We start from the raw sequence: 27,777 nt of genomic DNA on the forward strand, positions 1-27,777 counted from the left end.
TGTTAATTTGATTTCATTTGATCTGTGTCTATTTCAAAGGCAATGTCAACATCAAATGACAATCTAGAGGGAAAAAGGTACAATGAAAATATTTTTAAAAACAGTACTCCTTGTTATTGATGATGTTTTATTTTAAAAGGAAATATGCAATTTAAGTAATTTAAGGAAATGTGATGCACAACGGTCCACTGGACAAAGGACTTAAGTGGACATTTCTCCAAAGATGATGTACAAATAGCCCATAAAAGTGTGAAAAGATACTCAACACTGCTAGCCATCAGGGCAATGCAAACCAAAACCACAATTAGATATCACTTCATACCCATTAGGAAGGCTATTATTAAGGGAAAAAAAATGAGAAAACAACGTGCGTTGGTGAAGATATAGAGAAATTTGATCCCCTGTGCACTGTGAGTGGAATTATAAAATTGTGCAGCTATGGAAAACAGTATGGTGATTCCTCAAAAAATTAAGAATAGAATTGCCATATGATCCAGCAATTCCACTTCTGAGTATGTATCCAAAAGAATTGAAAGCAGGATCCAGAAGAGATATTTGCACACCCATGTTCATAGCAGTATTATTCACAGTAGTTAAGAGGTAGAAGAAACCCAAGTGTCCATGGAGGGATGAATGAATAAACAAAACGTGGTACCTACGTACAATGGAATTTTATTTAGTCTTGAAAAGAAATTTTAACACATGCTATATAGCATGGATGAACTTTGAGGACATGATGCTAAGTGAAATAAACCAGTCAAAAAAGACAAATACTGTACGATTCCGCTTATATGAAGTATCTAGAGTACTCAAATTCATAGAAAAAGTAGAATGGTGGTTTCCAGGGACTGGGGCAGGGGTAAATGGTGAGTTGTGCAATGGGTACGGAATTTTAGTTTTGCAAGATGAAAAGTTCTGGAGATCAGTAATGTGAATTTATTTAACACTATTGAACTTTACACTTCAAGATGGCATTTTTAAATCACATTTTTTAAAAAATTGAAAACAAACCCAGAGATAAAAGCCTTACCTCTGAAATCAGGTGAGCTAACGATGAAGGTAAGATTAGTGGTCAGTTCATATGTTTAAGGGAATTGTTCGAACTAGCTGGAGAGTGGCTTCTTAGTATTCTTGCAAAACACATCCGAGTGGCATCCAGACTCAAATGGGCCATGCTCAGGCCCAACGCTGGCATGATTCTTGAGTCATTAGGAAGGATTCCTTACTATGGAGACCCCTGTCTTCTGGTCCCTCTGGTTTGCAGGTGGGGATGAACTGGAGGAATAAAGCCACATTGTCCACAGGACATGTGTCCCTAGAACTTCCCAGGAGCAAAGACAATGGTGGAGGGAGACGGGGCCAAGCCCGCCAGGGTGACCCACAGGGTGAATGATGTCCCTGGGAAGGCAGGGCACCTTGGGCTTCTTGAGAGAGGAGAGGCAGGAGCAGAGTAGAATACCAAGAACCACCCGGACCCTGGGGTGGGGACTGGGTCTTTCGCAGACCCTGCTTCCATGGAGCTCTCTGTAAAAGTGACCAACTGGGCTCAGAGTTTTAACTTGCCCTTGGTAGCCTGAGGCCACTGTGACTGTCATGGGCCAGAAGTGCTATAAAAACCTGATGAGTGTTTGAAATGAAGGTGTACTGGTGGATGGGGAGAGAGGAGCTATTCCTGTTCCGGGATCCTGATGTCTTCATACACCTGCCTGATCCCCACTCCTGAAGCTCCTTGGTCATCATATCATATAAAGGAGGACTTGCAGACCTGTGCTATGGCCAGAGGGGCTGGACATGGCCCTTGCTTCACTTTCCCAGAATGAATTCATCATCCTGGCAGTAAGAGAAAAGAGGTGGGGCGCCTGCTGGGCTGGGCTGGGCTGGGCGAGGCTGCGACTGTTCTGGAGGAAGGGAAGAAGTCCGATGGCCTCAGACAGTGGACATGGACTGCGAACTTGGCTGGGCCTCTGCTTTGTCGTTTGGGTCATGCTTTCCTTTCCTCTTGGGAGACATTAAATGGGAGCCTAGGGGGCGGAAGCATCAAGTGGCGCCGTTTCCTCCCTTCAGAGCCAACCCTGCTGGGCTTCTTGGGTCAGATCAGCCCTGGCCCGGGGTCAGCCCGGCCAGGAAAGCAGCCTCCCTCCGCCGGCGACCTCAGAGCTCCCGGGCACAGCCCCGCGCACCTGCCCCTCCCACGCCCGCCCCGCGCACCTGCCGGGTCCGCACCTGCACCTGCCATTTGCCCGACTGGCCGCGCACCCAGCTGGCCCGCCCCTGCCTGACACGACCGCTGCCCGCCCCTTGCCTTCCTGACCCGGGGCTCCGCTGGCTGCTGTCGCCTGGGAGCTGCCGCCAGGGCCAGGAGTGGAGCGGTACCTGGAAAATGCGCCCGTTGGTCAGCGGTGAGTGCGCCCCCGCCTCAGGGCGGGGATAGGGGCGGGAAGGAGGACACCGGGGGAAGGGTCGCTTCCTGGCCCTGCCTGGGACCCTCCAAACTGAGCAAAAGGGTGAGAGCTGGCGCTTGGCGCCGAGGCTAGTCTTAGACCTGGGACCAGGAACACGGGAAGCGATTCTAGAGGGGACTCCCGAACAGCGGTGGTTTCTAGCAGGGTTCCCCGACCTTGTTTCCCCGCGCTCGCCCGGCCTGTTCCTGCCGCCCCAGCCGGGGTGCATGGGGTAGGAGAGGAACCTGGAATATAACACTGTAACATTTTACTTGGAAAGTAAGTTGGAGGGGAGCCCAGGCACAGCCCCGCACCCCTCCCGGGCTCCCCACGCTTCTCCTTTCTGGAGAGGGTACATGCCTGCCTGCGCCCCTGACCTCGCACGCCAGGTAGGGGCTGGCCGCTGCCAGTTGATAAAGCTGTTTTTTTCCCCCATTTTTCAAACGACTTGACACTGTAGGCGATTTGGAAAAATAGGAAAAAGGAAAGGAGAAACCCATTATTTTGACCAGTCATCGCCGTTTCTTGCAGTCTGTCTTAGCTGTGCCTCAGTCCTCTGTCACTTTCCTGTCACAGGCCATCTCGGGTCCTGGTGTCCACTGCCCTGGCCTCTGTCACACATGCCTTTTCTAATTGGTTTTGCGGGTCTCCTCCTATAATCTGAAGAATATGGATTCCTCCTGGAGTGACGCAGCCTGGCTGTGTGAAATGGAAGGTTCAGAAGTGGGAAGTTCTCTGGGCCTCTTGGGTAGATCACTTCCTGGTCAAGGATCTCAGCTCCTCTGGTGAGGGCGTTGGACTAAACCATCGCCATTCCTGCCAGCACCGGCATTCTGGTGGTGATCACACTCCAGCAAGTTCTAAATGCTGTCTTTTCTGCACCATTCCCAAATGTAGGAAAGCCGCATTTTAAGGTTTTTGCTTTGTGTAAAATATTCATATTTTGCTTAAAAACTATGAATGACACTGTTTTTGATAACTTGTGTGGATTGTAGGAGAGGTATGTATCTCCTTCCTTAGGGCACCAGCTTTCATTATAGCTATTCTGGAAGAGTGTTTTCCATTATTTCTGTATTGTATAATTATTATTTCCTGGTGACTTACAGACAATACTGAATATGATTACATTGCTTTCCCCCACTTTTGATTTTATGAACTAAAGATTAGGAGACATTCTTGGGGTGGGCGTTGTCCTGGATGCTTCTGTCCACTGCTAGGTTTGCTCCAGGCGACGTTCCCCGGAGGGACATTCAGACTGAATGGAAGGAGCAAGTTGAGCTGCCACCATGCCTTCACCTGCAGGGCCTGGTAGTGGGTATCTTAATGCCTTGAAATGGGCATTGGCGTATGGACAGTCAAGGCGGGTTATGCTGCACACCTGCTGTGGTGTTTCAGAGTGGCCCTTCCTAGCCCTTCTGCCAAAAAGCCCTCCTGCCCAGTGCCCAGGACAGTGATGACAGTGGACACTGAGGCCAGCAAAGCCTGGGATCCCAAAGACAGTGAGTCCCAAAATACGGACCATCCACCCTCAGCAATCCTGGCCTCTCAAGTACAAAAGGTGTGGGTGTGGCCTTCATGGTGAGGTGATCTGAATACATGTTGGCAAGGGAGCAGTGACAGCAGCTTCCCTGTCCTCATACAGGTTGAAGGAAATCCCATCAATAGAAGTGGGTCCTAGGGCCTGAGATTGTCCTTTTTAGGTGGCCCTTGGATTGGAGGGAGGGAGAGAGCCCTAAAATCCTCCTACCTGTAACCCGGTGTCATATCCGTTTGGTTTCAGGATTACTTTCTTTCTGGCACTTTTTAGATGTTTATTGTTTACAGACAGGGTCTTGCTCTGTAGCCCAGACTGAAGTGCAATGGAGCAATCATAGCTTACTGCAGCCTTGAACTCGTAGGTTCAAGTGATCCTCCTGCCTCACTCAGCCTCCTGAGTAGCTGAGAGTACAGGCACATGCCACCATGCCCAGCTAATTTTTTAAAACTTTTTGTAGAGATGGGGTCTTGCTATGTTGCCTAGGCTGGTCTTGAACTCCTGGCCTCAAGTTGAACTCCTGGGCTCCTCGGCTTTCCAAAATGCTGAGGTAACAGGTATGAGCCACTGCCCCCAGTTTCTGGCTCTTAAGTGAAGCAGACAGGGCGCTCCTGAGACCCCTGTGGATCTGAGAGTGGGGATTGGCTGGGACACGTGCACGTACACCCACACACATTCACAAAGGCAGACACACTAGAGGTGAGTCTCTTAGGAGAAAGTTCACTGGCTTTCCTCCTGTGCTAAGAACAGCCTTTGCTCTAACACTCATCCTGTCTGCTGCTCAGCAAGCACAGTGGAAGACATTTCCATGAGCCAGTGATGACTTTATTACCTTACCTGGAAAGGCAAGATCCTGGTTACAAAATTACAGAAGTGTTCCTGGACTCTGTATTTCCTGCCCCGCCTCTGAAGCTGCTGGGTCTCCTCCCATTGGGGCAGGCCCACTGGGGCTCCGGGAGTTGTCTTAGTGGAGGCCCTGGGCTCCCAAGCTTTCTTCTTCCCAAGTGTGTCCCAGCTTAGGGGCTGATTCCTCCCTGCTGCTCGGTGTCTGAGCCTCTGTCTTGACAGGCTGCCTTGTCTCCTGCCCATCCTGCTTTCACCCCCAGGACTGAGCTCTGATTGCTAGTGTTCAACCCACAGAGAGGCTGTGCCACAGCTCACCCGGTGCTGTGTTGGGGCTGAATTGTGCCTCCCCGCACAACTCCCCAACCCCATTTACATGTTGTCGTCCTAATCCCTGCCCAGTATCTCAGAATGCAACTGGATCTGGAGATAGGGTCATTAAAGAGGTATTTCAGGTATAATGAGATCATCAGGGTGAGCCTTGATCCAATCTGATTGGTGACCTTATAAGGAGGAGATGAGGACACACAGAGGCCCTGTGAGGACACAGAGAGAAGACACCATCCACAGTCCAAGGAGAGAGGCTGAGAGGAACCTTGATCTTGGACTTCCAGCCTCCAGAATCTTGAGAAAATAAATTTCAATTTCAATTTTTTTTTTTTTTTTTTTTTTGTAAGAGATGATGTCTTGCTGTCACCCAGGCTGGAGTGCAATATTGCAGTTGTAGCTCCCTGCAACCTCAAAGTTCTGGGCTCAGGCAATCCTGCCTCAGCCTCCTGAGTAATTGGGACTACAGGTCTGCACCACCACACCTGACTATTCTTTTAAAATTTTTCTGTAGACATGGGGTCTCATTATGTTGCCCAGGATGGTCTCAAACTCCTGAGATCAAGCCATCCCTCCACCTTGGCCTCCCAAAGTGCTGGGATTACAGGCGTGAGCCATTGAGCCCAGCCTAAATGTCTATTGTTGAAGCCTCCCAGTTTGTGTTAGTTTGTTACAGCAGCCTGAGGAAATGATGCTGCCTGCCTGGATTTTGTCTGTCACCTCCTGGCTACTATGTCCTGCCCTCTCTCTCGTGGCTGGGATACTTCTGTGACTTTGTGCTAGACCTGAGTACAGGCTGCTGGTCCAGCTTATCACCCATCTTCTGATGATGTGCCGATCCTAGTGCCAGCGGCTGGATCTGCCTCCAGACTCTAGGACTCTAGGTCATGGCTTCTCCCAGCCAGGTGCATGTTGTAATCTAGACTGTCCCCAACCTAGAGGCCATTGGATGCGCCCCTCACCCAAAGCACAGATACTCTCTAGTCTTCCTGGGAGTCCTGAAAAGTGTCCCGGAAGAGAGCTCCCTGCCACACCAGGACCCGCCATGGGCTAGCTACCCTTCTTCTTGTGAGGACACTTGGCTTATTTATTCTCCATTTTCTTCTCTGTCATGTCCACCTATTTGTTTTTGTTCCGCTGAGGCCATAGTTACCTCTTCCTTTGTGTAGCTGCTTGTTACACATTCAAAAGGTAGATAATGTTCCTTTTCAACCTGCTGCAAGCTAAACAGCAGCTTGTTGCTCAGGATCTCAGGTGTGGCATGTTGTCTAGAAGAGCTCCTGAACATTGTCTGGTTAGCCAGTTTCCTTCTTCAAATACAACACTTGGATGAAATAGTCCAGCTGTGACCCACATGCACAGGATACAGGGGACGGCCCTTGCCTTTGTCACAGCTGTTGTCATAGCCCACTCTGCACTCTGTGTTCATCCAACAGAATTTTCTGGAACATCAGTGACCCACACAGTGTCCCAGGCATGCTGCGTGGCCCTGGAGGGAGGCGTCTGTGGCATCTGTGTGGGCGCTGTGGCTGGGCTGCATAGGGAAGAGCACCCTCTAGGCAGAGACCACTGTTGCAGAGGAGTAAGCCGGGAATGTAGCACCCACAGGTGGCTGAGCACAGCCGTTGGCGCTGCTGCAGGAGAGGGACCTGCAAGCTCACACCTGTCTCATTTTGTTTTCTGTGTCTGGTTTAACTACTTTGAGATGCCCCTCCAGTCCTAGAAACTGCACTGATCATACTGCCTTGGGCCTCTCCCCAGAGGAAACCACCTATGCTTACTAGTCTAACAATCTTAGCAGTTTGGAAATTCAAAATTTAAAAATGGTGTTGAAATATGCACTCGAAAAAGCAAAATAAAGCAAAACCCCAAGGCTAACCAGGAACATCTCGTTCCATCCCCATGGCTCCCTCTGCCGAAGCGCTGGGGCTCCAAGCACAAGCACACGCTGCCTTGGTGGAGTACAGCCAGTGCATGGGCTGGGGACAGCTGCGTTCCTGAGAAGGAAAGGACGATCTCTAGGTGCTGGAAGTCCAGCTGAGGTCTAGAGCTGCACCCTGGGTGGGTGGAGGGGTGGGGCCCATTGTTGGGCCCTTCAGACCCGACATTCCCTTCTCTTCCTTTCCTTTTTCCTCCTTTCCTCATTTCCCCTTCACTTCCTTTCTTCTTTCCTCCCTGTCTCTCTCCCTTCTTCCTTCCTTCTCTTACTTCTTAGGACTGTACCTATTAGCACATACTTAAATGCATTAGGCACATACACCATGACCCATCCTACTCAGGGCCTGTGGTCATCCCTGCATGGTAGCAATCCGGGTAAGTGAACTGCGGAATGAGTTCTGATCTATGCTGTATTTAGGGAGCAAATTCTAAAAGCCTAGGCCATGGGTTGCCTATGAAAAGACAGAGAGCTGCCCCCCAGGCCTCTGGTGACCCAGGAGGAGATCAATGTCTTTTCCTTGGAAATTGTGCTGCTCACATCAAACAAGAGAAGTAAGATATTGTTGCCAATGAACTGGAAATATATCTCCAGGGACTTTCTGTCATTGGGAACCTTGACTGGCCCAGCAGGCACATCCGCAATGATAGAACAGTTTTGGGGACTTTTCCCCAGTGTTACGTGACCAGGCCTCGATCCAGCAGGAATCCGTTGCATGCTTGCTGGCGTCAGCTACTATTCCCACTGCTGGTGATATGGAAATAAACAAAAGAGACAGAGCTTTACCCCTGAAGTTTCAGTGTAATTGCAGGAGCATGCTCAAATCCAGTTGTGTCTCACAAGGGGAATGAGCCACTTTGTTTTTTCAGGTTCACGTTGGGCATGCTGGTTCACAAGGTGCTTGATTAGCTGTTTTGGCATTAACATTCAAGGAAGCACTTAAGACCCAAACCAACAACAAATACAACTTGCCCTTGAAAGCATTCCTGTCTTGTTTGTATTCTCTGATACTGTCTACTTCGAAGGCCCTGACACCGCATCCCACCTTGCCTGTAGCTCAGTCCCCTGACACTGGGCTGGGATGAAAAGCCACAGGAGGGATGGGGAGAGCCAAGGGCCGGGGCCACCACCAAGTCCTTCACAGCAGCTGCTTGGTGTCCTCTCTACAGGCCCGCTCAAGGTGGTGTTCCTGGTCCTTGCCTCCTTGTGTGCCTGGTATTCGGGGTACCTACTCGCAGAGCTCATTCCAGATGCACCCCTGTCCAGTGCTGCCTATAGCATCCACAGCATCGGGGAGAGGCCTGTCCTCAAAGGTGAGTGCCGTGCTTGGGGCGGACGGCTGCCTTCATGGCTTGTGTGCAGAGGGAGGAGTGGTGGTTTCTGCCCCAGCTTGCGGCCTGGGGGGCCCTGATGGCTTTATATCAGGAAGGAGGAGGAGAGAAGTATTTTGCAGTTATTCATTTAGGTCCTAGACCATTCCAAGGCATGCGCCGCTGCCGACCCCATGTGAGACTAGAACAGTGTGGCCTCTGGTTACCAGCACAAACCTGCAGCCTGACCTTGAACTGTGCTCTTTCGGCCCAGATCTTGGCTTCCTCCCATGGGAAGCACAGGAGAGTCCAGGTTCTGCACTCCAGAATCATTTTAAGGTTTCTATCAGACTGAATAGCTGTTGGAAAGTCTTCTGTAATGTCTTGGGAAGCAAAAGCGAGTAATTGAGTAGATGTGAAAGAAAGGTCAGACATTGTATGTCGGTGAACAGAGGCCCTCAACCATCACCTTAGGAAAGGCCCAGCTCTCTGTAGGGTGGCTGCTTTCTGTCCTTCCCCACAATCAAGGTGGGTTTTTCTGAGAGCCTGCTGTGTGCTGGGCATGTCCAGGAGCTAAGGAGAGACAGAGGACAAGCACAGGAGGTCCCTATCCCTTTGGCACTGAGACCCTAGTGAGGGGAGGTGACAGCTTAACACATGAACAAATGTGATTTGATCATCTGTTCAATCACATTTGGAGGATGGGCAGGGAAAGCCTCTGAGAAGGAGGTGAAAATTGAGAAGCGATCTCAGTGAAGCAAGGGAGTAGACTGTGCTTGGTTCTGAGGGCTGTGTGCCAGTTTGGTTGGGAGCATCGTGGCTTAGTCCACGCAGGTTACTGTAAGAGAATACCATAGACTGGGGGCTTTATAAACAACACATTTATTTCTCACGGTGTTGGAGGCTGGGAAGTTCAAGATCAAGGTACCTACAGATTTCTTGTCTGGGGGGTACCTGCATTCTGCTTCTAAGACGGCTCCTTCTGCCAAACAAGGTCTCTGAGGCCCCTTTCATAAGGGCACTACTCCCATTCCTGAAGGCTTCACCTGCCAAAGGCCCCACCTCCTAACGCCAGCACACTGGGGGTTAGGTTCCAACATATGAATTTTGGGGGGACCTATTCAGTCCATAGCATCCGAATTGCAAATTGGGGGCCCAGAGACAGACCTGAGACAAGATTTGTCTAAAAGCAAAACAAATGAAATATGGACAAATATTTTAAAATCAAGAGATTTCCCATAAAACTCCATGTTTATAGCATCTCTTGAAACAGTAGAAGCTCTTGTACCCCAGGCCCTCATTCCTGCAAGGCCACGATCAGCCACAGATGGGCAGGCTGTGGTTACACAAGGGCCAGATTCTGGCCAGGACCAAAGGCATTCATCCAGTGGCCCAGTTGTAAAGTCACAGGAACAGGGAAGGAACAAGGAAAATGAGGTCCATGTGCTTTATACATAGAAAGAGTACCTACAAGTAGCACTGATGACTGTGTTCTTTACCCTGGTTTCAATCTTATTTTACAATACACATTCTGGGAAAGACTGAATTATTGCGGAAGGAAATGCCTACTGTCAAAGTCCATTTATTTATTAATTCAGCAGGTATACTTAGTAACAGCCTCCCTCTCTGGGCCATGGTCTGAGTGCACGTGTTTTAAGGTTCATCCTTTACTTCTAAGAACCTCAGAGTCTACTAGAGAAGAACTGAAAAGCCAAATCATAATGTTAGCTGTTGGGAAGGGGTGAAATTTCAAAGGATTTATTTAAAATTATGTTGGAAAACTGTGGAACACTCTGATAGTAGACTGCTCCCTTTTCAAAATTTCACTGCAAATAGATATGTTGGTAGATTTTAATACAAAATAAAGTATAAAAAATCAATTTGCACAAATACAAAAAACTGGGTAATGGTAAAATACTTCTATAAAAAACATTTCTTTTCAGATTAATTACCTTTTATGACCAAAAAAAGGAGAAAAAATAACTTCATAGGAATTGACTATGACTGGATGTTTTATTTTCAAAAGATTTTGCCTTGAACTTGCCTGTCATCACACTTGCTTATTACATCTAGGCTATGGGTGAAGGATATGTGTGTCGAGGGCATGGAAGACGCCCTCAAAGGGATTACTTTCTCTTTCAGTAATTTTTTACATATCATTCATTCATTCATTTTTATTTCAATAGCTTTAGGGGTACCAGTGGTTTTTGGTTACATGGATGAATTGTATACGTGAAGGCTATGATTTCAGTGTACCCATTACTGAGTGGTATACGTCATACCCAATATGTAGTTTGTTATCCCTCATCCCCCTCTTACCCCCACTTCTGAGTCTCTAGTGTCCGTGATATCATTCTTATGCCTTTGCATGCCTGTGGCTTGGCTCCCACTTACAAGTAAGAACATGCAATATCTAGCTTTCCACTCCTGAATTACTACACTTAGAATAATGGTCTCCAGTTCCATCCAAGTTGCTGCAAAAGACATTATTTTGTTCTTTTTTATAGCTGAGTGGTATTCCATGGCGTATATATACCACATCTACTCTTCAGTTGATAGGCACTTAGATTGGTTCCATATGTTTGCAGTTGTGAATTGTGCTGCAGTAAACATACACGTGCATTTTTACACACAATTTAAAGTTTGTCCAGGCAATGGTGCCTCTGAAACCAGTCTTTTTAGAAGGGCTCATTAACAGGGTGGGCCAGGGATGTCCCCACCTTCTTCTTGTGACTGAAGGAGGGCTGAGGTCCCAAAGGTGGTGGGAGAGGGGTGGCAAGTGGCCGTGATATTCATGTCCTGGCTCCTGTGACTTGAAAGCTCCACTTTGGAGGGATATGGGACTGCTTGGGGCCTGCTGGGCTCAGCGTTTTGGGGCTAACCCTGCTGAGAGATCCAGGTGGGGAATGCTGCTTTGCAGCAAGGCTTATTTGGTGTTGGCAGCACCAACATGGCTGGTGCGATGCTTTCAAGGAACAACCTCACCCAAAACACAGGTGCCTTCCTGTCCACGTGCTGCATGTACAGCCTCTTAGGGCTGCTCCTTCAAGCTCCTTCTAGGTTGATGTTGCTGAATTGTTAGGAAAGATGGTGTTTTCCCCAGCTTCAGAACAACTTCAAGGATTAAGGCTCAGGTCCTGGTATCAGTGCAGGTTCTGGGATTTCTCAGTTATACTTTGCTCATGCAGGGAAACTCTGTCACTGTCCTGCAGGATGTTCATCTTAGATGTCCACAGGTGCCCCCATGCATTTACCTAGTGACCAACATGCTGCATCCGAATCTGAAGCACAGGAACAGACACATTCAGACTTGAGATTGGTACTGGGTACTGGGAGAAGCCACTGAGAAGCTAGAAAATGAAGAACTCAACACAGTTGCTAGAAATGGATGGAAACTAGGAATCCAGGAGCACATGGATGATTATCCATCCTTGAAAGGACTCATGGGGTTCCTCCAACACAGATGAGGAACCTGTGTTCCTTGAGCCTATGGTCTGGTGGAAGACATTGGTGTTCCTTAACTAGAGCAAGGCCTGGTGGCTCTGCACTGGGCTAGCTACCAAGGCAGAGAGGTGCTTTGGGCTGGGCTGATAGGACCTACAAGCTAAGTGGGAAGGACAAGCTCTGCAGGAGGAGAGTAACCCTGGGAGGAGGGCTCCTGGGATCTGAGTGACTTCCATGTGTGGCCATCAGCATGTTAAAGACCGTAGGGCAATGAAGGGTGGTGCATTCATTTCTTGCCTTTAAAGATTGGGTGTTCAGCCTTATGGTTAGGTTGGGCCAGGGCTTGGTCTATAAACCAGAAGCATCAAGGGAACTGCCTTTCCTGCGTGTCTGCAAAGCACAGACATTGCTGTTCTGTTCAGGAGCTCTTTCCAGCCAGTCTAGGTCTGGGCAAGCCAGAGAGGCATTCTCGAGTCACACAAGTGTAGGGCTCAGCACTTATACTTAATTTAAATTCATTTAATCCTGTCTTCCTTTAAAATTTTGATATTTGTTCATCATGGGTTATTTTGCATTCATGTTGATTTTTTTTTTAACAATTATTGCCTTCATCTATTACTTATTTTGATTCTTGAGCTTTTGGGTACCCCCTTAAGCTTCACACCTGAAGCCAGCACCTCACTGGCCTCACCCCAGTTCCAGCTACTCCTGTCTCTCTCTCAGACATGCTGTAACTACAAGTGCATGTGGAAGAAGGCTAGAAGCGTCTCAATGCAATACTACCTTAGATTGAAAATAGGTGCTCTGCTGACCGAGGCAGAGAGGTGCCTGTGGATGGTGATTTTGTACAGAAGTGCTAAGCAGGCATTGCAGGGGTTCGCACCACTGAACCCATTTGTAGATGTAATGGCCACCCGTTTAGGTGAATGTGAGCAGATGCAAAGGAGCAAAGACGGCCCAGCCTGCCTCAGGCTTGCTGTGTAAGTGGTGTGGGGGGAGCAGGGGAGGGTCATCTCTCAGGCTGATGGGAAGGCGGCTGCTGAGCTTCAACACCCTGTCACCTCTCCAGTGTCAGTTAGCACATTAATCCAAGCATTGCTGTTCGAGGGGACTGCCTAGTGAGGCTGTGGCAGAAACGAGACACACTTGGCAGAGTATGAGAACACAGAAGGATGGCTAATACAGCCTTTCCATGTCTGAATGGGCATCGCTGCAGAAGTGAATGAACCATGTTTTCCTCCTTGTTCTAAGAAGACAGCGCTGAGCCCACCAGCTTCCACAGCTAGCTAGAGGACGAAGCTGCAGGGCACAGATTGGGAGCTAGAATTTTTAGTAATTAGGATTTTGAAGAGCAGATCCAGCTGCCCAGGAAACTTGGGAGCTCGAAGTCACCCCTTGCCCACCCCTCATCCTGTGCCCAGAGTTCCAAGGAAAGTGACCCTGAGGTGCTTCTCAATACCACATTTGAGTCTTTTTTCTCAAAATCGATCTTTTAATTATAGTATGCTATGTGGTCATCAACACAGTGATACACAGGAGTTTCTTAGACATATGTAGCACGAAGCATGCCATACACATCTGTGGGCAAATCCAAGTTTTCTGATTTGGGTCCTATTAGAACATAACCATGGAGTCTTCTGTGTTAGGAAATTCTGAACTGTAACTTCTTGTATCTCAAAGAATAATAAAATATATGTATTTATAGTGCTTTATAAATCTAAAAGCAAGAAAGCATATAATCTTCGTCCCAAACTACCTTTTATAAATTTCACCTCTGGAGATTAGGTAGACACAGTGTCTGAGAAGAAATGTGTGGAATCAGGACCCTCTAAGGGCTGCAGCACGGCACTAGTGCACAGCAAGATGGCTCGAGGGCAAACGATTCAGACCCTGAGAGGACTGACCTACACGCCACTTTCTGTCCTTCCTCTCACCCATAACCCTTGGTCATTCAGTCTGTCAGCACCAGTGTTCTGGAACTGCTTTCCAGACTACCACATCGCGAAACCCAGAGCTGCTAGATGCTGGCAGCCCCAGCTTTCCCACCACCTTTCCCCCATATTATCCTCAGGGTGGCATGTTTGTGCTGTTCCTGCCCAGGCCCCCTTGGGCTGTTGCTGCTGCTACTCCTTCCCCTCCTCCCTTTCTCTTCTCCTCTTCTTAGATCTCCCCTCATCTCCCTCCTCCTCCTCTTCTTTGTCCTCTTCCTCATCCTCCTTTCCCTTCTCCTCCTCCTCATCCTCCTCCTCCCCATCCTCCTCCCTCTATCCTCCTCCCCATCCTCCTCCCTCTATCCTCCTCCCCATCCTCCTCCCTCTATCCTCCTCCCCCTCTTCCCCCTTCTGCCCCTTTTCCTCCTCTAGCCCCTCTTTCTCCTCCTTCTCTCCCTTCCTGCCTTCTCTTCCTCTTGTTATTTCTCTCCTCCTTCCTCATATCCCCACCTTCTTTCCTTCTCTCCCCACTCCTCCTCATCTTCTCTTCTACCTCATCCTCCATCCCCTCCCCGCCTCCATTGTCCTCCTTCTCCTGTCCCTCCTTCTCTTCCAGCTTGCCCGCTCAGGCTGGCCAAACACCAGCCACTGCATCATGTTTTCTTCACACCCAGGGCCCAGAAGACCCAGTAAGCAACTCCTCCCTGCCCTCAGTTTCCTGATCTGTGTAGCCTGAGGCTGGTAAGATTTTATTTTTTATTTATTTACATTTTGTATTGAGACAGTGATATGGTTTGGCATACCACCCAAATCTCATTTTGAATTGTAGTTCTCATAATCTGCACGGTTCATGGGAGGGACCCAGTGGGAAGTAATTGAATCATGGGGGCAGTTACCCCCACGCTGCTGTTCTCATGATAGTGAGTGAGTTCTCACAAGATTTGATGGTTTCATAAGGGGCTCCCCCTTTGCTCAATTCTCATTCTTCTCCTTGCTGCCACCATGTGAAGAGAGACATGTTTCCTTCCTCTTCTGCCGTGATTGTAAGTTTCCTGAGGCCTCCCCAGCCGTGAAGAACTGCTAGTCGATTAAACTTCTTTCCTTTATGAATTACCCAGTCTTGGGTATTTCTTCATAGCAGCATGAGAATGAACTGATACAGACTGGGTCTTGCTCTGTTGCCCAGGCTGGAGTGCAGTGACGGGATCCTGGCTCACTGCAGCTGGCTGGAGAGATTTTAAACAGCTCCATCCCCAAACTGCCTACCAAAAACAAAGGAGTCCCTCAATAAGTATACGTTGACTGAGTGGCTTCATTAGTTAAGGAAGGAGCTTTGCAATACAGTGACCCTGTTTTAAGGACAGGAACAGTGAGGTTCAGTCCATGCAGCTGGTTCTTGGAGTGGCACTGCTGGTCCCTGCTCACTTTCATTCATATTGGAGCTTCCAGCCACTTGTTCTAGAACTGGCATTGACATTGAGCTCATTGACCTTTGGGTTCTAGAATCCAGCTTTCTGGCACCTGGAGACATTTATTGCCATTCCCATGATGCCCTTGGCCTCCATCATTCCCCAGAGATGAAGGATCAAGAGTCCTCGGGCCCACGTGGGAGCTCATTTGATGCCAAGGTACCCCCACCTGGAAAATAAGAACTTGCAGCCTTTCTTTTCAACAGCAAGGACCAGGAGAGAGCTCCCGGTATCCACTTGTTGCTCTGAGCACCTTTATTGTGTCACTGGACAATCACTGTAGCCCTGAACATCAGTGCTTGACTCTTGAGGAAACTGAGGCACCAGGCACTTCACCAGCTTCTTGGCCAAGATTATGGGGAGTAAGACCCCCTGAGTCTCGAGGCCTTACTGCCATGCTGCAGCTGTAGCGTCTCGCCCCTGGCGGCTTTCAGGCTTTCCTTTATTCGTGTGCACCCTGCTTTGTCCACTTGCTTACCTATCCTTTCCTAAGTGCAGCTGCAGAGGGCCTTTGGTTCTGGTCTTGGACCCCAACCTCCTTATCCTTGCAGGTCTGCACTCTCCTTGTGTTCATGCCATGGAGATTGCCTCCCTGTCATTTCTACATAGGCTGAATCTGAGCTCATCAGTGGGTCTCGCTGAATTGGATTTCCTTTCTAGACACGGCCTCTTCTGCTCCTCATGTGATCCCTGTGGTTGCTGGAAATCTGTTTGAGCACCAGCTGCTCCTGCTAGGGCCTCTCTCGGTGTTTCTCTAGTCCTCTTATTACTGGGAGGATTGAGGCTCACACTGGGTTCATCTGCGGTGTGAAAGACTGTGCTCACCCAGCAAGGCACAGAACCCTGGCTCTTACCTGGCTCCTTCTCATCCTGTGAAGCCCAGTTGCCTGGATCGCCCTCCTCCCTTCCTCCCCATCTCTCTGTCTCTACCCCACCCCCCTACCCCCACCCCTCATTTTCCTTTTAACCAATGAACCAAGGATCGAATTAAAGTTTTTATCACAGTGTGTAGGGCCTCCTTGGTTTTGTATACTGATTCCCTTTTATTCCCACTTCCGGCTCCAGTTCCCCACACCCCTGAGGTGTTTAGGGATGCCTTTTTGTTTGAATATCTGACTGCAGAATGGGCTACTGTGTTTGGCAGGCGTGTCCTTCAGTGTCATTTTGTAGACCCCATCCTAGTACTCCTTTGTCCTTCAGGACCAAGCCTTGAGGGCACATCTTCATGTAGGTCTCTTGGAGGGCCATGCTCCACACCGTCCCGCCTAGGCCCATTTCCCACTCTGTGCACTTGAGGTCAAGCCCGGACGGGCCTCCAGCTCCTCACCTCCTTGCTGTTCTGCTGCAGGGATAGACTTGGGTGAAATTTCCTTTGGGATATATCTACCTAGGAGTGGAACTATTTGGCCATAGGGAAGCTGGAGACATTATGCCCGTGATGCCCTTAATTTGACTGAGCCAAGCCAGAGGACTTCCTCCAACACGTGGTGCATGGGGCTCCCTCCTCCCCATATTCACCTGCAGGCTTCAGGAACCAGCTTCCTGAGTTGGCCCATCCTGGGAGGTGCTCCGGGGACCTCACTGCACCAACAGGCAGCTCTCAGGTTACTAATGAGTTTATGAACACCAAGTTGAGCTTGAGGCTGCTATTTCTTTCTGACAGACAGGAGGAGGAATGAGAAACAGCTTAGGAGAAAAACCCGAGCTCACTAGAACCCCGGTGAGTGCACACCGGATGCAGAGTGCCAATGCCGGAGGGCCCGTGCAAGAGGGTACTGAGCTCTTCCCACAGCAGCCAGGGCCAAGGGCTGCTCCGGGCAGGCTGTGACCACGCGGCACGTTTATGAAGACTTTGTCCCCATCGCCCCATTCTGTAAATCACAAATTCCCACTTCACTGGCTTTTCTATTGGACTGTTCTCTTTTCCTACTTTATTTGCAGGGAGTTTCTTATCTATATTGAGCGATTAGATTAATGCCTACTTTGTACATAGCACATATCATCATCTGAAAAGATCTTCTTTGGCCAAGTGTCGTGGCTCATGCCTGTAATCCCAGCACTTTGGGAGGCCAAGGTAGGTGGATCACTTGAGGTCAGTTGTTCAAGACCAGCCTGGCCAACATGGTGAAACTCTGTACTAAAAATACAAAAATTAACCAGGCATGGTGGTGGGCATCTGTAGTACCCAGCTACTTGGGAGGCTTGAGGCAGGAAAATCACTTGAACCTCAAGGAAGTGGAGTTGCAGTGAGCTGAATGATAACCACTGTACTCCAGCCTGGGATGACAAGAGTGAGACCTGTCTCAAAAAAAAAAAAAAAAAAAAAAAAAAAAAAAAAAAACAAAAAAAAAATATATATATAGTATATATATATATATATATATATGTATACATACACACACACACATATATATGTGTGTATATATATATTCTTTGACTTTACTCTTTCTCTTCTATTTGTGTGTGAGCTATTCTATTCATGCTATACCTGTAGAATCTAGGCCAGTTTCTGGTGTTTAATAAATGTTTGTGAGTGAGTAAAGGAGTGAATCTAGTTTAGAGCCATGTGTACCCCACACACAGCTCACAGCCCCAGGCTGTACAGGTGAGCTTCAGGGGAGAGTCACTAGAAACAGCACCCTGTTGACTTTGTCTTGCATATAGTCAGATCTTAGGGAGGGCCATCATTTTCTCAGAAAGTCTTGTAAAACAGAACTAAACCAAACACATCAGCTGTGTTCAGTCACCTCCCTAGACTCTCAACCAAGACAAAATGAACTGACAGCTCTTAAATGGCCATAGTTGAGGTAACACTGAAATTCAAGTCAGGAAAACTAACAGGTAATGCTAATCTTGCCACTAACTCGCTGTTAACATCTTGGAGTTGTACCTTATCTGTCAGTGAGGGTGCATAGCAGATGCCACCTGTGCTTAAGGCTCTTTCCAGTCCTGAGATGACATCTACCTCCAATGGTGCCATGTCCTCTGAAATATCGCTCTCCTTAGTAAAACCCAGGATTACCCTGGAAGCACATTGTGTGGGATTCACTGCAGTGCCCTCTGGCTGAAGTCATATAGGAGCAATGCTACTCTCACTTGGTGGCAAAAGCTTAAGGCTTAATAAAGGTGACACAGTGCTGGGAGTGGTCACCAACCCGGGGCAGGGGGAGTTCAGCAGCTTTTGACAGTGGCTTCCCTTAGCCAAATGCATACCCAGCCATACTACCTTCGCTGGACTCAGAAGCACCTAATAAATAATCAGCATTGATTAGCAGAGAAACAAACACTCTTTGATGGCTTCTGGTCTTTGGTTTTTGCAGACTGGACTTTTAATCTCCTATAGAACAATGAGGTAATTGAAATGGTCAAAATGCCGTATGCAAACAGCCACCTCCTTTGTTTGCCTGGTCTATATTGACAGGATCTTATTTCATGACTCGATATTTCTAGTGACTTTGCATGGATCTCCTACCCTCTGGAATAATCTTCCTCGTTTATAGGAGTTAAAATATCATTGTTCCCAAATCAGGAAGTATTTTTAAAAGGCAGATTCCTGGACCCCACTCTGGGAAATTCAAAGCTCCCTAGGTCCAGGGTGGACACTAAGAACCTGTATTTATTTTAATGTTTTAAACTTGGCTTCATACAGAGCCAAATTTGATCGTCCTGGAACTAAGCAGTCGTTATGGTTTCCTTTAAATCTAAGGTTCTTTGTGATTTGTATCTGAATTTCATAAAACCTCCTCTCCACTCTTCCAAGTCCCAGTCTACACATTCCTGTGGTTACAGCACATCTGGGGAAAGCCACCAGGAGAGTCCAGACGCAAGGCTGCGCAAGCTCCATAGCTAGGTTCTCATTGCTGTCGCTACTTTCAGAGCTGGGTAAAGTAGCTATCGTATTATAAACCAGGAGTTGCCCATAAGGATGAGGAATCAGGTGGATTTTCCTCAGCAAGAGAATAATTTCTTAGACTGAAACTGACAGCAGAAGGTCGACTGCATCTTAGGGAATGGTGTCGCTGCTGGAGGCTTTCACTCTTAAACAAGCCAGCTTTTCATGAGGCATAAAAAACAGGAGACTAAATAGAAGGTCCACTGTTCTCCCTGGCTGGGACACTGGCTTCTACGTTAGCCACAGGAACTTTACCTTTTGAGTGTTTGCGGGAAGGAATTCCAGGAAAAACACGGAAGACCTTGATGTGGTTCTCCAGGCGGGGTTTGGAAAGAACTGTGTTTTCCCAGGAGCTGTGCCCACCCTCCAACCCCACACTGAGTTAGGAACATGATCGTCTTTCTTCATTCACGTGGTGATACTTTGTGCTTCTGGGAAATGGATGAAGGACTCGGAAAGCCTACTGACTCTTTTTTTTAATGACACATGGGTTCCCTGCCCACTCCCAGGCCCTGTGAGGAAACACAAAGGCCCATCTGGGTGTCATCCTTAGTCACTAAAGCCACATACTCCCTGGAGGATATGAGGCACATCAAACGCCTCCCTTCTGGAAAGCACGCCTGCACATGTCCGCACGAAACAGGACTCTCACTTTGCAGAGCTCCAGGGGCTGCAAGTCTAGAAGCTGGGGAGGAGGCCATGCTCCTAGCTGCTGGGCTGCCAGGCCCTGTAGTGGGGATCTGCTCGTTCTGCTGCTGATCCCATAGGAGGAGTCCCTGGGCAGAGCATCCCTATGGGACCCCCACAATGGCCCTGCTGGAGACTCCAGCACCAGCCCTTTGGGTGAGTGTCCTGGGTCCAAGGGTGGAGTACTGGGCAGGCCTGTGTAGGCCTGTGCACCCTAAGCCCCAGCCCCTGAGGCAGGAGGAGGGACAGGAACAAGTTAGGCTAGAACTCAGCCCACTGTTCTCCAGTTGGGACTCTTCTCACCCAAGCTCCTCCTTTCCCTCCACCTAAGTTTAGAAGCTGCTGCTCCTGCCTTGGGAACCTGTCATGGGATTGAGGCCAGGCCTGGTGCCGTTTGATCATTGCAAAGGCTCCCAGTGCCTGTTGGTGCCAGAGCCATGGAAAGCTAGGAAACAAAGAATGCAGATGTCAGGTGGGAGGAAGGCCCAGGTACCCTGTGGCCCTTCGGCCTCCCAGGGTGCTTATAAAAGAAATATTTAATGCATCTGAAATCAACTTTACCTGGAAAGCATTTACTGCTGGTTTCAGAATGAAAAATGTATTTTTAGGTCAAAACTGTTATTCGATACGTTTGCAGGCACAACCCTTAGCTAAATCACAAAACACGGATTATTTTATAAATCTTTCCACCATTTCTGGAAAGAAGTACTCCTTGGCTTTGTTATCCTCTCCTCCCTCGTTAGTTAAAGGTTTAACTTTGTTATTTAGGCTTAACTTCTCTCTGCTTCCTATATTGCTTTTGAGATTTATTGACCAGAACATGTGACTTGCACAGGAGCCAGAATCATCCCAAAGGTTAGTAGAGACTGGAGAAATATGAGGACCAGATATTTACACCAGTTTAGTTGCAAAGAGACGCTGCCTTATTCATCTTGTGTTCCCATTTCTGTTTGTCTTAAGATATTTTTTAATTTCCCTTTTAATTTCTTCTCTGATCCATTTTAATTTCTTCTCTGATCCATTGGTTGTTCAGGAACATGTTGTTAAATGTCTACGTATTTGTAGATTTCCTGAAATTACTCCTGTGATTAATTTCTAGTTTCATACCCTCATGGTGGGGATCTTCTCTTTGCCTCCTTTGCGGTGTCTTCAGATCCTGTTTGCCCACTTATAATGGTTCAGCTGGCTTCACCACAAAGTAAAACTACCTTTTCCATCTCCCCTTGCTACCTCTTGTGCTAAGCTGCTGCCATACTGTTGTCCTAATGACCATACCCTCCAGGATGCAGAGGTGGTTTTATCTTTTAGGAACCATCAGGGCCATGGATGTGGCATGCCATCCACCTCTGTGAGTAAGCGTACCACACCTGTCAGCATGCACAGCGTGTCTGTTTAGAGGCGCACATCCTCTTCATCCTCCAGCTGAGAGGATTCTGTATCGAGTTTACTCCCTGCAGTATCCTGATGATGACAAAAAGACCTGGAAGTGTTTCTGAGACACAGTTCATAAGTCTCTGAGAGCAGGTCCTGGTTAAACAAACCGTGGAGCTGCCGTGCTGAGAACAGCACTGCCCACGGGAAAGCGGACAGGTCTGTGCGCTTGTGAAGGGAACAGGTCGCTGACGCTAAAGGGGAGCACGGGCTCCAGGGAGGATTCCTGAGTATTCCCATTCGTGTATTCTCTCTGAATTGAGAGAATACATGAATTTGCATACACAGGATGTCTGCAAAGTTGGGAACCAGGACACACCTATTTTTAAACTGTTAGTTACATTTTCAAATGCTATATTCAGTGTATTTTCAGGCGAATACCTAAGTAATGAGTGTAATTATTAAATTGAAAAAAGAAAATGCAGAGTGTCTAAAACTCTAGAAACAGTGGAAAAATAGTCTATTTATAGCACGTTTTCATGTGAGCAATTGGACACTTGCTTTAAATTTAGGTATCTGGAAATTGACAAAAAACAAAACAAAACAAAAACATTAAGTTAATTGTTTGAAAAGTTTAACCACATTGGCCAGGCTGGTCTCAAACTCCTGACCTCAGGAGATCCACCCGCTTTGGCCTCACAAAGTGCTGGAATTACAGGCCTGAGCCACCGTGCCCAGCTGAGTATTTTTAAAAAGGGAAAAGAAACTGTAGGCTATTGAGTGTTAACTGCTAAGAAGAATAAAATAAAACAGGGAGTGGGGCTGGGTGGTACTGGGGTGGGCTGGAGTGTTGAGATGAGATGGGGTCGGCGAGGAAAAAGATCTGAAGGAGGGAGCCAGCCTTCAGGATTGGTGTGAGCACTCACGGGAGAGCTCTGTGTTTTCACCTACTGGGGATGGAGGACTGTGGTCACCAAGAAACCCAGACCACGTCCGGCTCGACCCTGACAGCTTGCTCTGATGTCACAGCACCTCTCTGTGCCCAGTTTTCTCCAGCAGGCCCTTCCAGCACCAGTGCTGTTTGCCCTGGTCATGATAGCTTTTATCTTTAATTAATTCATTGACAGCATGTGTTGATATACGTATACATTGTGGAATGGCCCAATCAAGCCACTTAACATGCATCACCTCACATATTTAACATTTTTATGTGATGAAACACTTAAAATCTACTCTAATGGTGATTTTCGTGTATACAATGCAGTAGTTCCCCCTACTTATCTGTGGTTTTGCTTTCTGTGATTTCACTTACCCTTGGCCATTCACAGTGCAAATGTACTAAATGGAAAACCCCAGAAAAAAGCAATGTATATGTTTTAAATTGTGTGCCATTTTGATTAGTGTGTTGTAATCTCACACCTTCTCTCCTTGTCCTGCCTTATCCCACGGGGGACGTGAATCCTCCCTTTGTCCAGCATCTGGGTGCTGTACACACTCCCTGCCTATTAGTCACTTAGGAGCCAGCCTGGTCATCGGATTGACTGTCAGAGTATCTGTGTTCAAGTCACCTTTATTTTACTGAATAATAGCTCCACAGAGCAGGAGTAGAGGTGCTGGCAACTTGGATATGCCAAAGAGAAGCCGGAAAGTGCTTGCTTGCTTGCTTTCTTCCTTTTTTTTTGAGATGAAGTCGTGTTCTGTCACCCAAGCTGGAGTGCAGTCGCGCCATCTTGGCTCACTGCAACCTCCGCCTCCCGAGTTCGAGTGATTCTCCTGCCTCAGCCTCCCAAGTAGCTGGGATTACAGGTGCTCACCACCATGCATGGCTAATATTTGTATTTTTAGCAGAGACAGGGTTTTGCCATGTTGGCCAGGCTGGTCTCGAACTCCTGAGCTCAGGTGATCTGCCCATCTCAGCCTCCCAAAGTGTGGGATTACAGGCATGAACCACCACGCCCAGCTGGAAAGTACTTTCTTTAAGTGAAAAGGTGAAAGCTCTCGATTTCATAAGGAAAGAAAAAAATCATTTGCTGAATTTGCTAAGAATTTCAGTAAATACAGTAAGATGTTTTGCGAGAGACCACATTCATGTAACTTTATTAGAGTTAGTTGTTAATCTCTTGCTCCAACTAATTTATAAATTAAACTGTATTGTTAATTGTTGTTAATCTCTTACTCTGCCTAATTTGTAAACTAAACTTTATCACAGGTATGTCTGTATAGGAAAAAAATAATAATAATATAGGTAGAGCATCCCAAATTTGAAAACATACAACCTGAAATGCTTCAAAATCTAAAACTTTTTGAGCAGCGACATGACACTCCAAAGAAATATTCATCGGAGGGTTTTGGATTTGGGATTTTCAGATTTGGGATGTTCAACTGGTAAGCATAATGCAAACATTCCAAAATCCAAAAAAATTTGAAACACTGCTGGTCCCAAGCATTTTGGAGAAGGGATACCCAACTGGTATATATAGGGTTCTGTACTATTTGTGGCTTCATGCATCCACTTGGCATCTTGGAATGTACCCTTTGTGAATGACAGGAAGACCACTGTATATTGTTATTAACTGTAGTCACTATGATGTGCAATAGATCTGTTGAACTTATTCCTCCTGTGTAGCTGAAACTTTGTGCATTTCGACCAACATCTTCCCAAACCCTGAACCTCTGGCCTCTGGTAAGTACCATCCTCCTCTCACCATCCTACTCTGCTTCTATGAGTTCAACTTGTTTAGATTCCACATGTAGGTGAGAACACGTGGTGTTTGTCTTTCTGTGGGTGTGTTGTTTCTCTTAGCATACTGTCCTCCACATTCATCTACATTGTCACAAATGGCAGGATTTCCTTCTCTTTTAGGCTGAATAGCATTCTATCGTGCACTCTGTTATACCACATTTTCCTTATTCATTCTTTCATCCATGGGCACGTAGGTTGGTTCCGTATTTGGCTATTGTGAATAATGCTGCAGTGAACCTGGGAGTGCAGATCTCTCTTTGACATACTGATTTCATATCCTTTGGATGTATGCTCAGATGTGAGATTGCTGAATCATATATTCTACTTTTAATTATTTGAGGAATCTCCATACTGTTTTTCCATAATGGTTATACTAACCTACATTCCCGCCAATAGCATATAGGGTTTTCTTTGCTCCACATCTTCACCAACACTCATTATCTTTCCTGTTATTAGGAATAGCCATTCTAACCGGTGTGAGCTGGTATCTCATCATGCATTTGCATTGCCCTGATTATTAGTAATATTGAACATGTTTTCATATACATTTTAGTTATTTGTATGTCTTATTTGGAAAAATCTTTATTCAAGTTCTTTACCCATTTTTCAATCAGGTTTTTTATTTGTTTTCTTGTTATTGGTTGTTTGGGTTCCTTATATGTTTTGAATATTAATCACTTACCAGATTTACACTTTGCAAATATTCTCCCCCATTTTGTAGGTTGTCTCTTCACTCCGTTGATCGTTTCCTTTGCTGTGCAGAAACTTTTTGGTTTGATGTAATTCCCTTTGCCAATTTTTGCTTGTGTTGCCTATATTTTTAGGGCATATTCCCCAAATCATTGCCCAAACCAACATCATGGAGCTTTTCCCTTATATTTTATCTAGTGATTTCGTATTTTCAGGTCTGATGTTTAAGTTGCCAATTTATTTTGAGTTGACTTTTTTATGTGGTATGAGATGAGGTTCTAATTTCATTCTTCTGCATATGGAGATCCAGTTTTCCCAATATCATTTATTGAAGGGACTGTCCTTTCCCCATTAACTTGAGTTGATATTATGATGTTCACTGTGGGCTTTTCATATGTGGTCTTTATTGTGTTAAGGAACATTATCATGAAAGGATTTCAATTTTGTCAAATTCTTTTCTTCTACTTTCTGTCTAAACCATATGACATTCTCATACAGCTTTTGTCCATTCTGTTGATGTGGTATATCACATTATTGATTTGTGTATGTTGAATCATCCTTGCATCTGTCCTTGCAAGGATAGGTCCCTCTTGGTCATGGTGATTTAGTTCGGATATTTGGCCCTGCCCAAATCTCATTTGGAATTGTAATTCCCAATGCTGGAGGTGGAGCCTGGAGGGGGAGATATTTGGATCATGAGGGTGCATCCTTTACAGCTTGGTGCTGCCTTTGCGATAGTGAGTTCTTGTGAGATCTGGTAATTTAAGTGTGTGGCACCTCCCCCTGCCACTCTATCTCACTTACTCCTACTTTCACCATGTGACATGCCTGCTCCCCTTCACCTTCCACCATGATTGTGATTGTAAGCTTCCTGAGGCCTCCCTAGAAGCTAAGCAGATGCCAGCACCAAGCTTTCTGTAAAGCCTGCAGGACCATGAGCCAATTAAACCTCTTTATAAATTACACAATCTTAGACATTTCTTTATAGCAATGCAAGAATGGACTAATACACATGGTGAATGATTTTTTTAATGTCTTGTTGAATTCAATTTGCTAGTATTAATATTTTGTTGAGGAATTTGGCATCTATGTTCATCCGGGATATTGACCTACACTTTTATTTTCCTGTAGTGCCCTTGTCTGGCTTTGGTATCAGGATAATACTGGCCTCATAAAATGAATTTGAAAGCATTCCCTCCTCTTCAGTTTTTTGGAAGAGTTTGAAATTAGTTGGTATTAGTTCTTGAATTGGTTGGTAAAATTCAGCCATGAAGCCATCTGGTCCTGGGAATTTTTTTTTTTTTTTTTTTTAATGAAGACTTTCTATTACTGACTTAGTCTCCTTACATTTATTGGTCTATTCCTTTTTTTGGTGTATAATTGTTCACAATAGTCTCTTACGATACTTCAGTGTTTCTGTGGTATCAGTGGTAATGTCTGCTCTTTCATTACTGATTTTATTTGAGTCTTCTCTTTCTTTTTTTCTTAGTCTAGCTAAAGGTTTGTCGATTTTATCTCTTTTCAAAAAACCAAGTCTGTTTTTATGACCTTTTCTATTGTTTTTCTAGGCTCCATTTCATGTATTTGTTATGATTGTTGTCATTTTTTTCCTTCTGCTAACTTTGGGCTTACTTTGTTCTTCATTTTCTAGTTTCTTGATGTATAACCTTAGGTTGTTTATGTGAGACCTTTTTTTAATGTATGCATTTATTACTATAAACTCCTCTTAGAACTGTTTTACTGTATCTCATAAGTTTTGATTTGTTGTGTTTCTGGTTTTATTTTTTTATTTTTTTGTCTCAAGATAGTTTTTAATCTCCCTTTTAATTTCTTCTTTGATCCATTGGCTGTTCAGAAGCCAATGTTATTTAATTTCTACATATTTGTGAATTTTCTGAAATTACTTTCTGATATGGCTTGAATCCATGTCCTCACCAAATCTCATGTTGAATTGTAATCCTCAGTGTTGGAGATGGGGCCTGGTGAAATGTGACTGGCTCATGGGAATGGATTTCTTATGAATGGTTTAGCACCATCTTCTTGGTACTGTTCTCATGATAATGAGTGAGTTCTCACGAGATCTGGTTGTTCAAAAATGTGTGGTACCTCCCTCTTCTCTCTCTTGCTTCTGCTCTGGCCATGTGATATGCCTGCTACCCCTTTGGCTTCTGCCATGATTATAAGTTTCCTGGGGCCTCCCCAGAAGCTGAGAAGATGCTAGCATTATACTTCCTGTACAGGCTGTGGAACTGTGAGCCAATTAAAACCCTTTTCTTTCTAAATTACCCAATCTCAGATATTTCTTTATAGCAGTGCAAGAATGGACTAATACAGAACATTGGTACATAGGAGTGGAGCATTGCTATAAAGATATATGAAAATGAGGAAGCAACTTTGGAACTGGATAACAGGCAGAGATTGGAAAACTTTGGAGGCTCAGAAGACAAGAAGATGAGTGAAAGTTTGGAACTTCCTAGAGACTAGTTGAATGGTTGTGACCAAAATGCTGATAATGAGGTGGATGGTGAAGGCCAGGTTGAAGAAGTCTCAGATGGAAATGAGGAACTTATTGGGAAATGGAGCAAAGGTCACTTTTATTGTGCCTTAGCAAAGAGCTTGGCTGCATTGTGCCCTTGACCTAGGGATCTGTGGAACTCTGAACTTGAGACTGATGATTTAGGGTATCTGATGGAATAAATTTCTAAGCAGCAAAGCATTTAAGATATGACCTGGCTGCTTCTAGTAACCTGTGCTCATAAGTGTGAGCAAAGAAGTGACCTAAAGTTGGAACTTATATTTAAAGGGGAAGCAGAGCATAAAAGTGCAGAAAATGTACAGCCTGGCCATGTGGTAAAAGAGAAAAGCCTATTTTCACAGGAGGAATTCAAGCAGGCTGCAGAAATTTACATAAGTAAAAAGAAGCCTAGTGCTATTAACCAAGACAATGGGAAAAAGGCCCCAAAGGCATTTCAAAGACCTTTGCAGCAGCCCCTCTTGTCACACAGGCCCAGAAGTTTAAGAATACAGCATGGTTTCATGGGTCAGCCCCAGGGCCCCACTAACCTGTTCAGCTTCTAGACACTGTTCCCTGCATCTCAGCAGCTCTAGTTTCAGCCATGGCTCAAAGGGGCCCAGGTACGGCTGAAGCTGCTGCTTCAG

The 27,777-nt window shown here is 46.4% G+C and overlaps 1 protein-coding gene across 1 annotated transcript in view; it reads left to right on the forward strand.

The window, feature by feature from the left end:
- The first annotated feature begins 1,895 nt into the window (after window positions 1-1,895).
- The window catches only part of FAM3B (FAM3 metabolism regulating signaling molecule B), a 51,082-nt gene continuing 25,200 nt past the window's right edge, over window positions 1,896-27,777 (forward strand). The window contains exons 1-2 of the mRNA XM_017880241.1: window positions 1,896-2,399; window positions 8,251-8,394. Of these exons, the coding sequence (XP_017735730.1) occupies window positions 1,940-2,399; window positions 8,251-8,394 (604 nt within the window). The 5' untranslated portion in view covers window positions 1,896-1,939. The remainder of the gene's footprint in view (window positions 2,400-8,250; window positions 8,395-27,777) is intronic.

The sequence above is a fragment of the Rhinopithecus bieti genome, unplaced genomic scaffold (assembly GCF_001698545.2).
Source record: "Rhinopithecus bieti isolate Rb0 unplaced genomic scaffold, ASM169854v2 scaffold_11744, whole genome shotgun sequence".
Taxonomy (NCBI): Eukaryota; Metazoa; Chordata; class Mammalia; order Primates; family Cercopithecidae; genus Rhinopithecus; species Rhinopithecus bieti.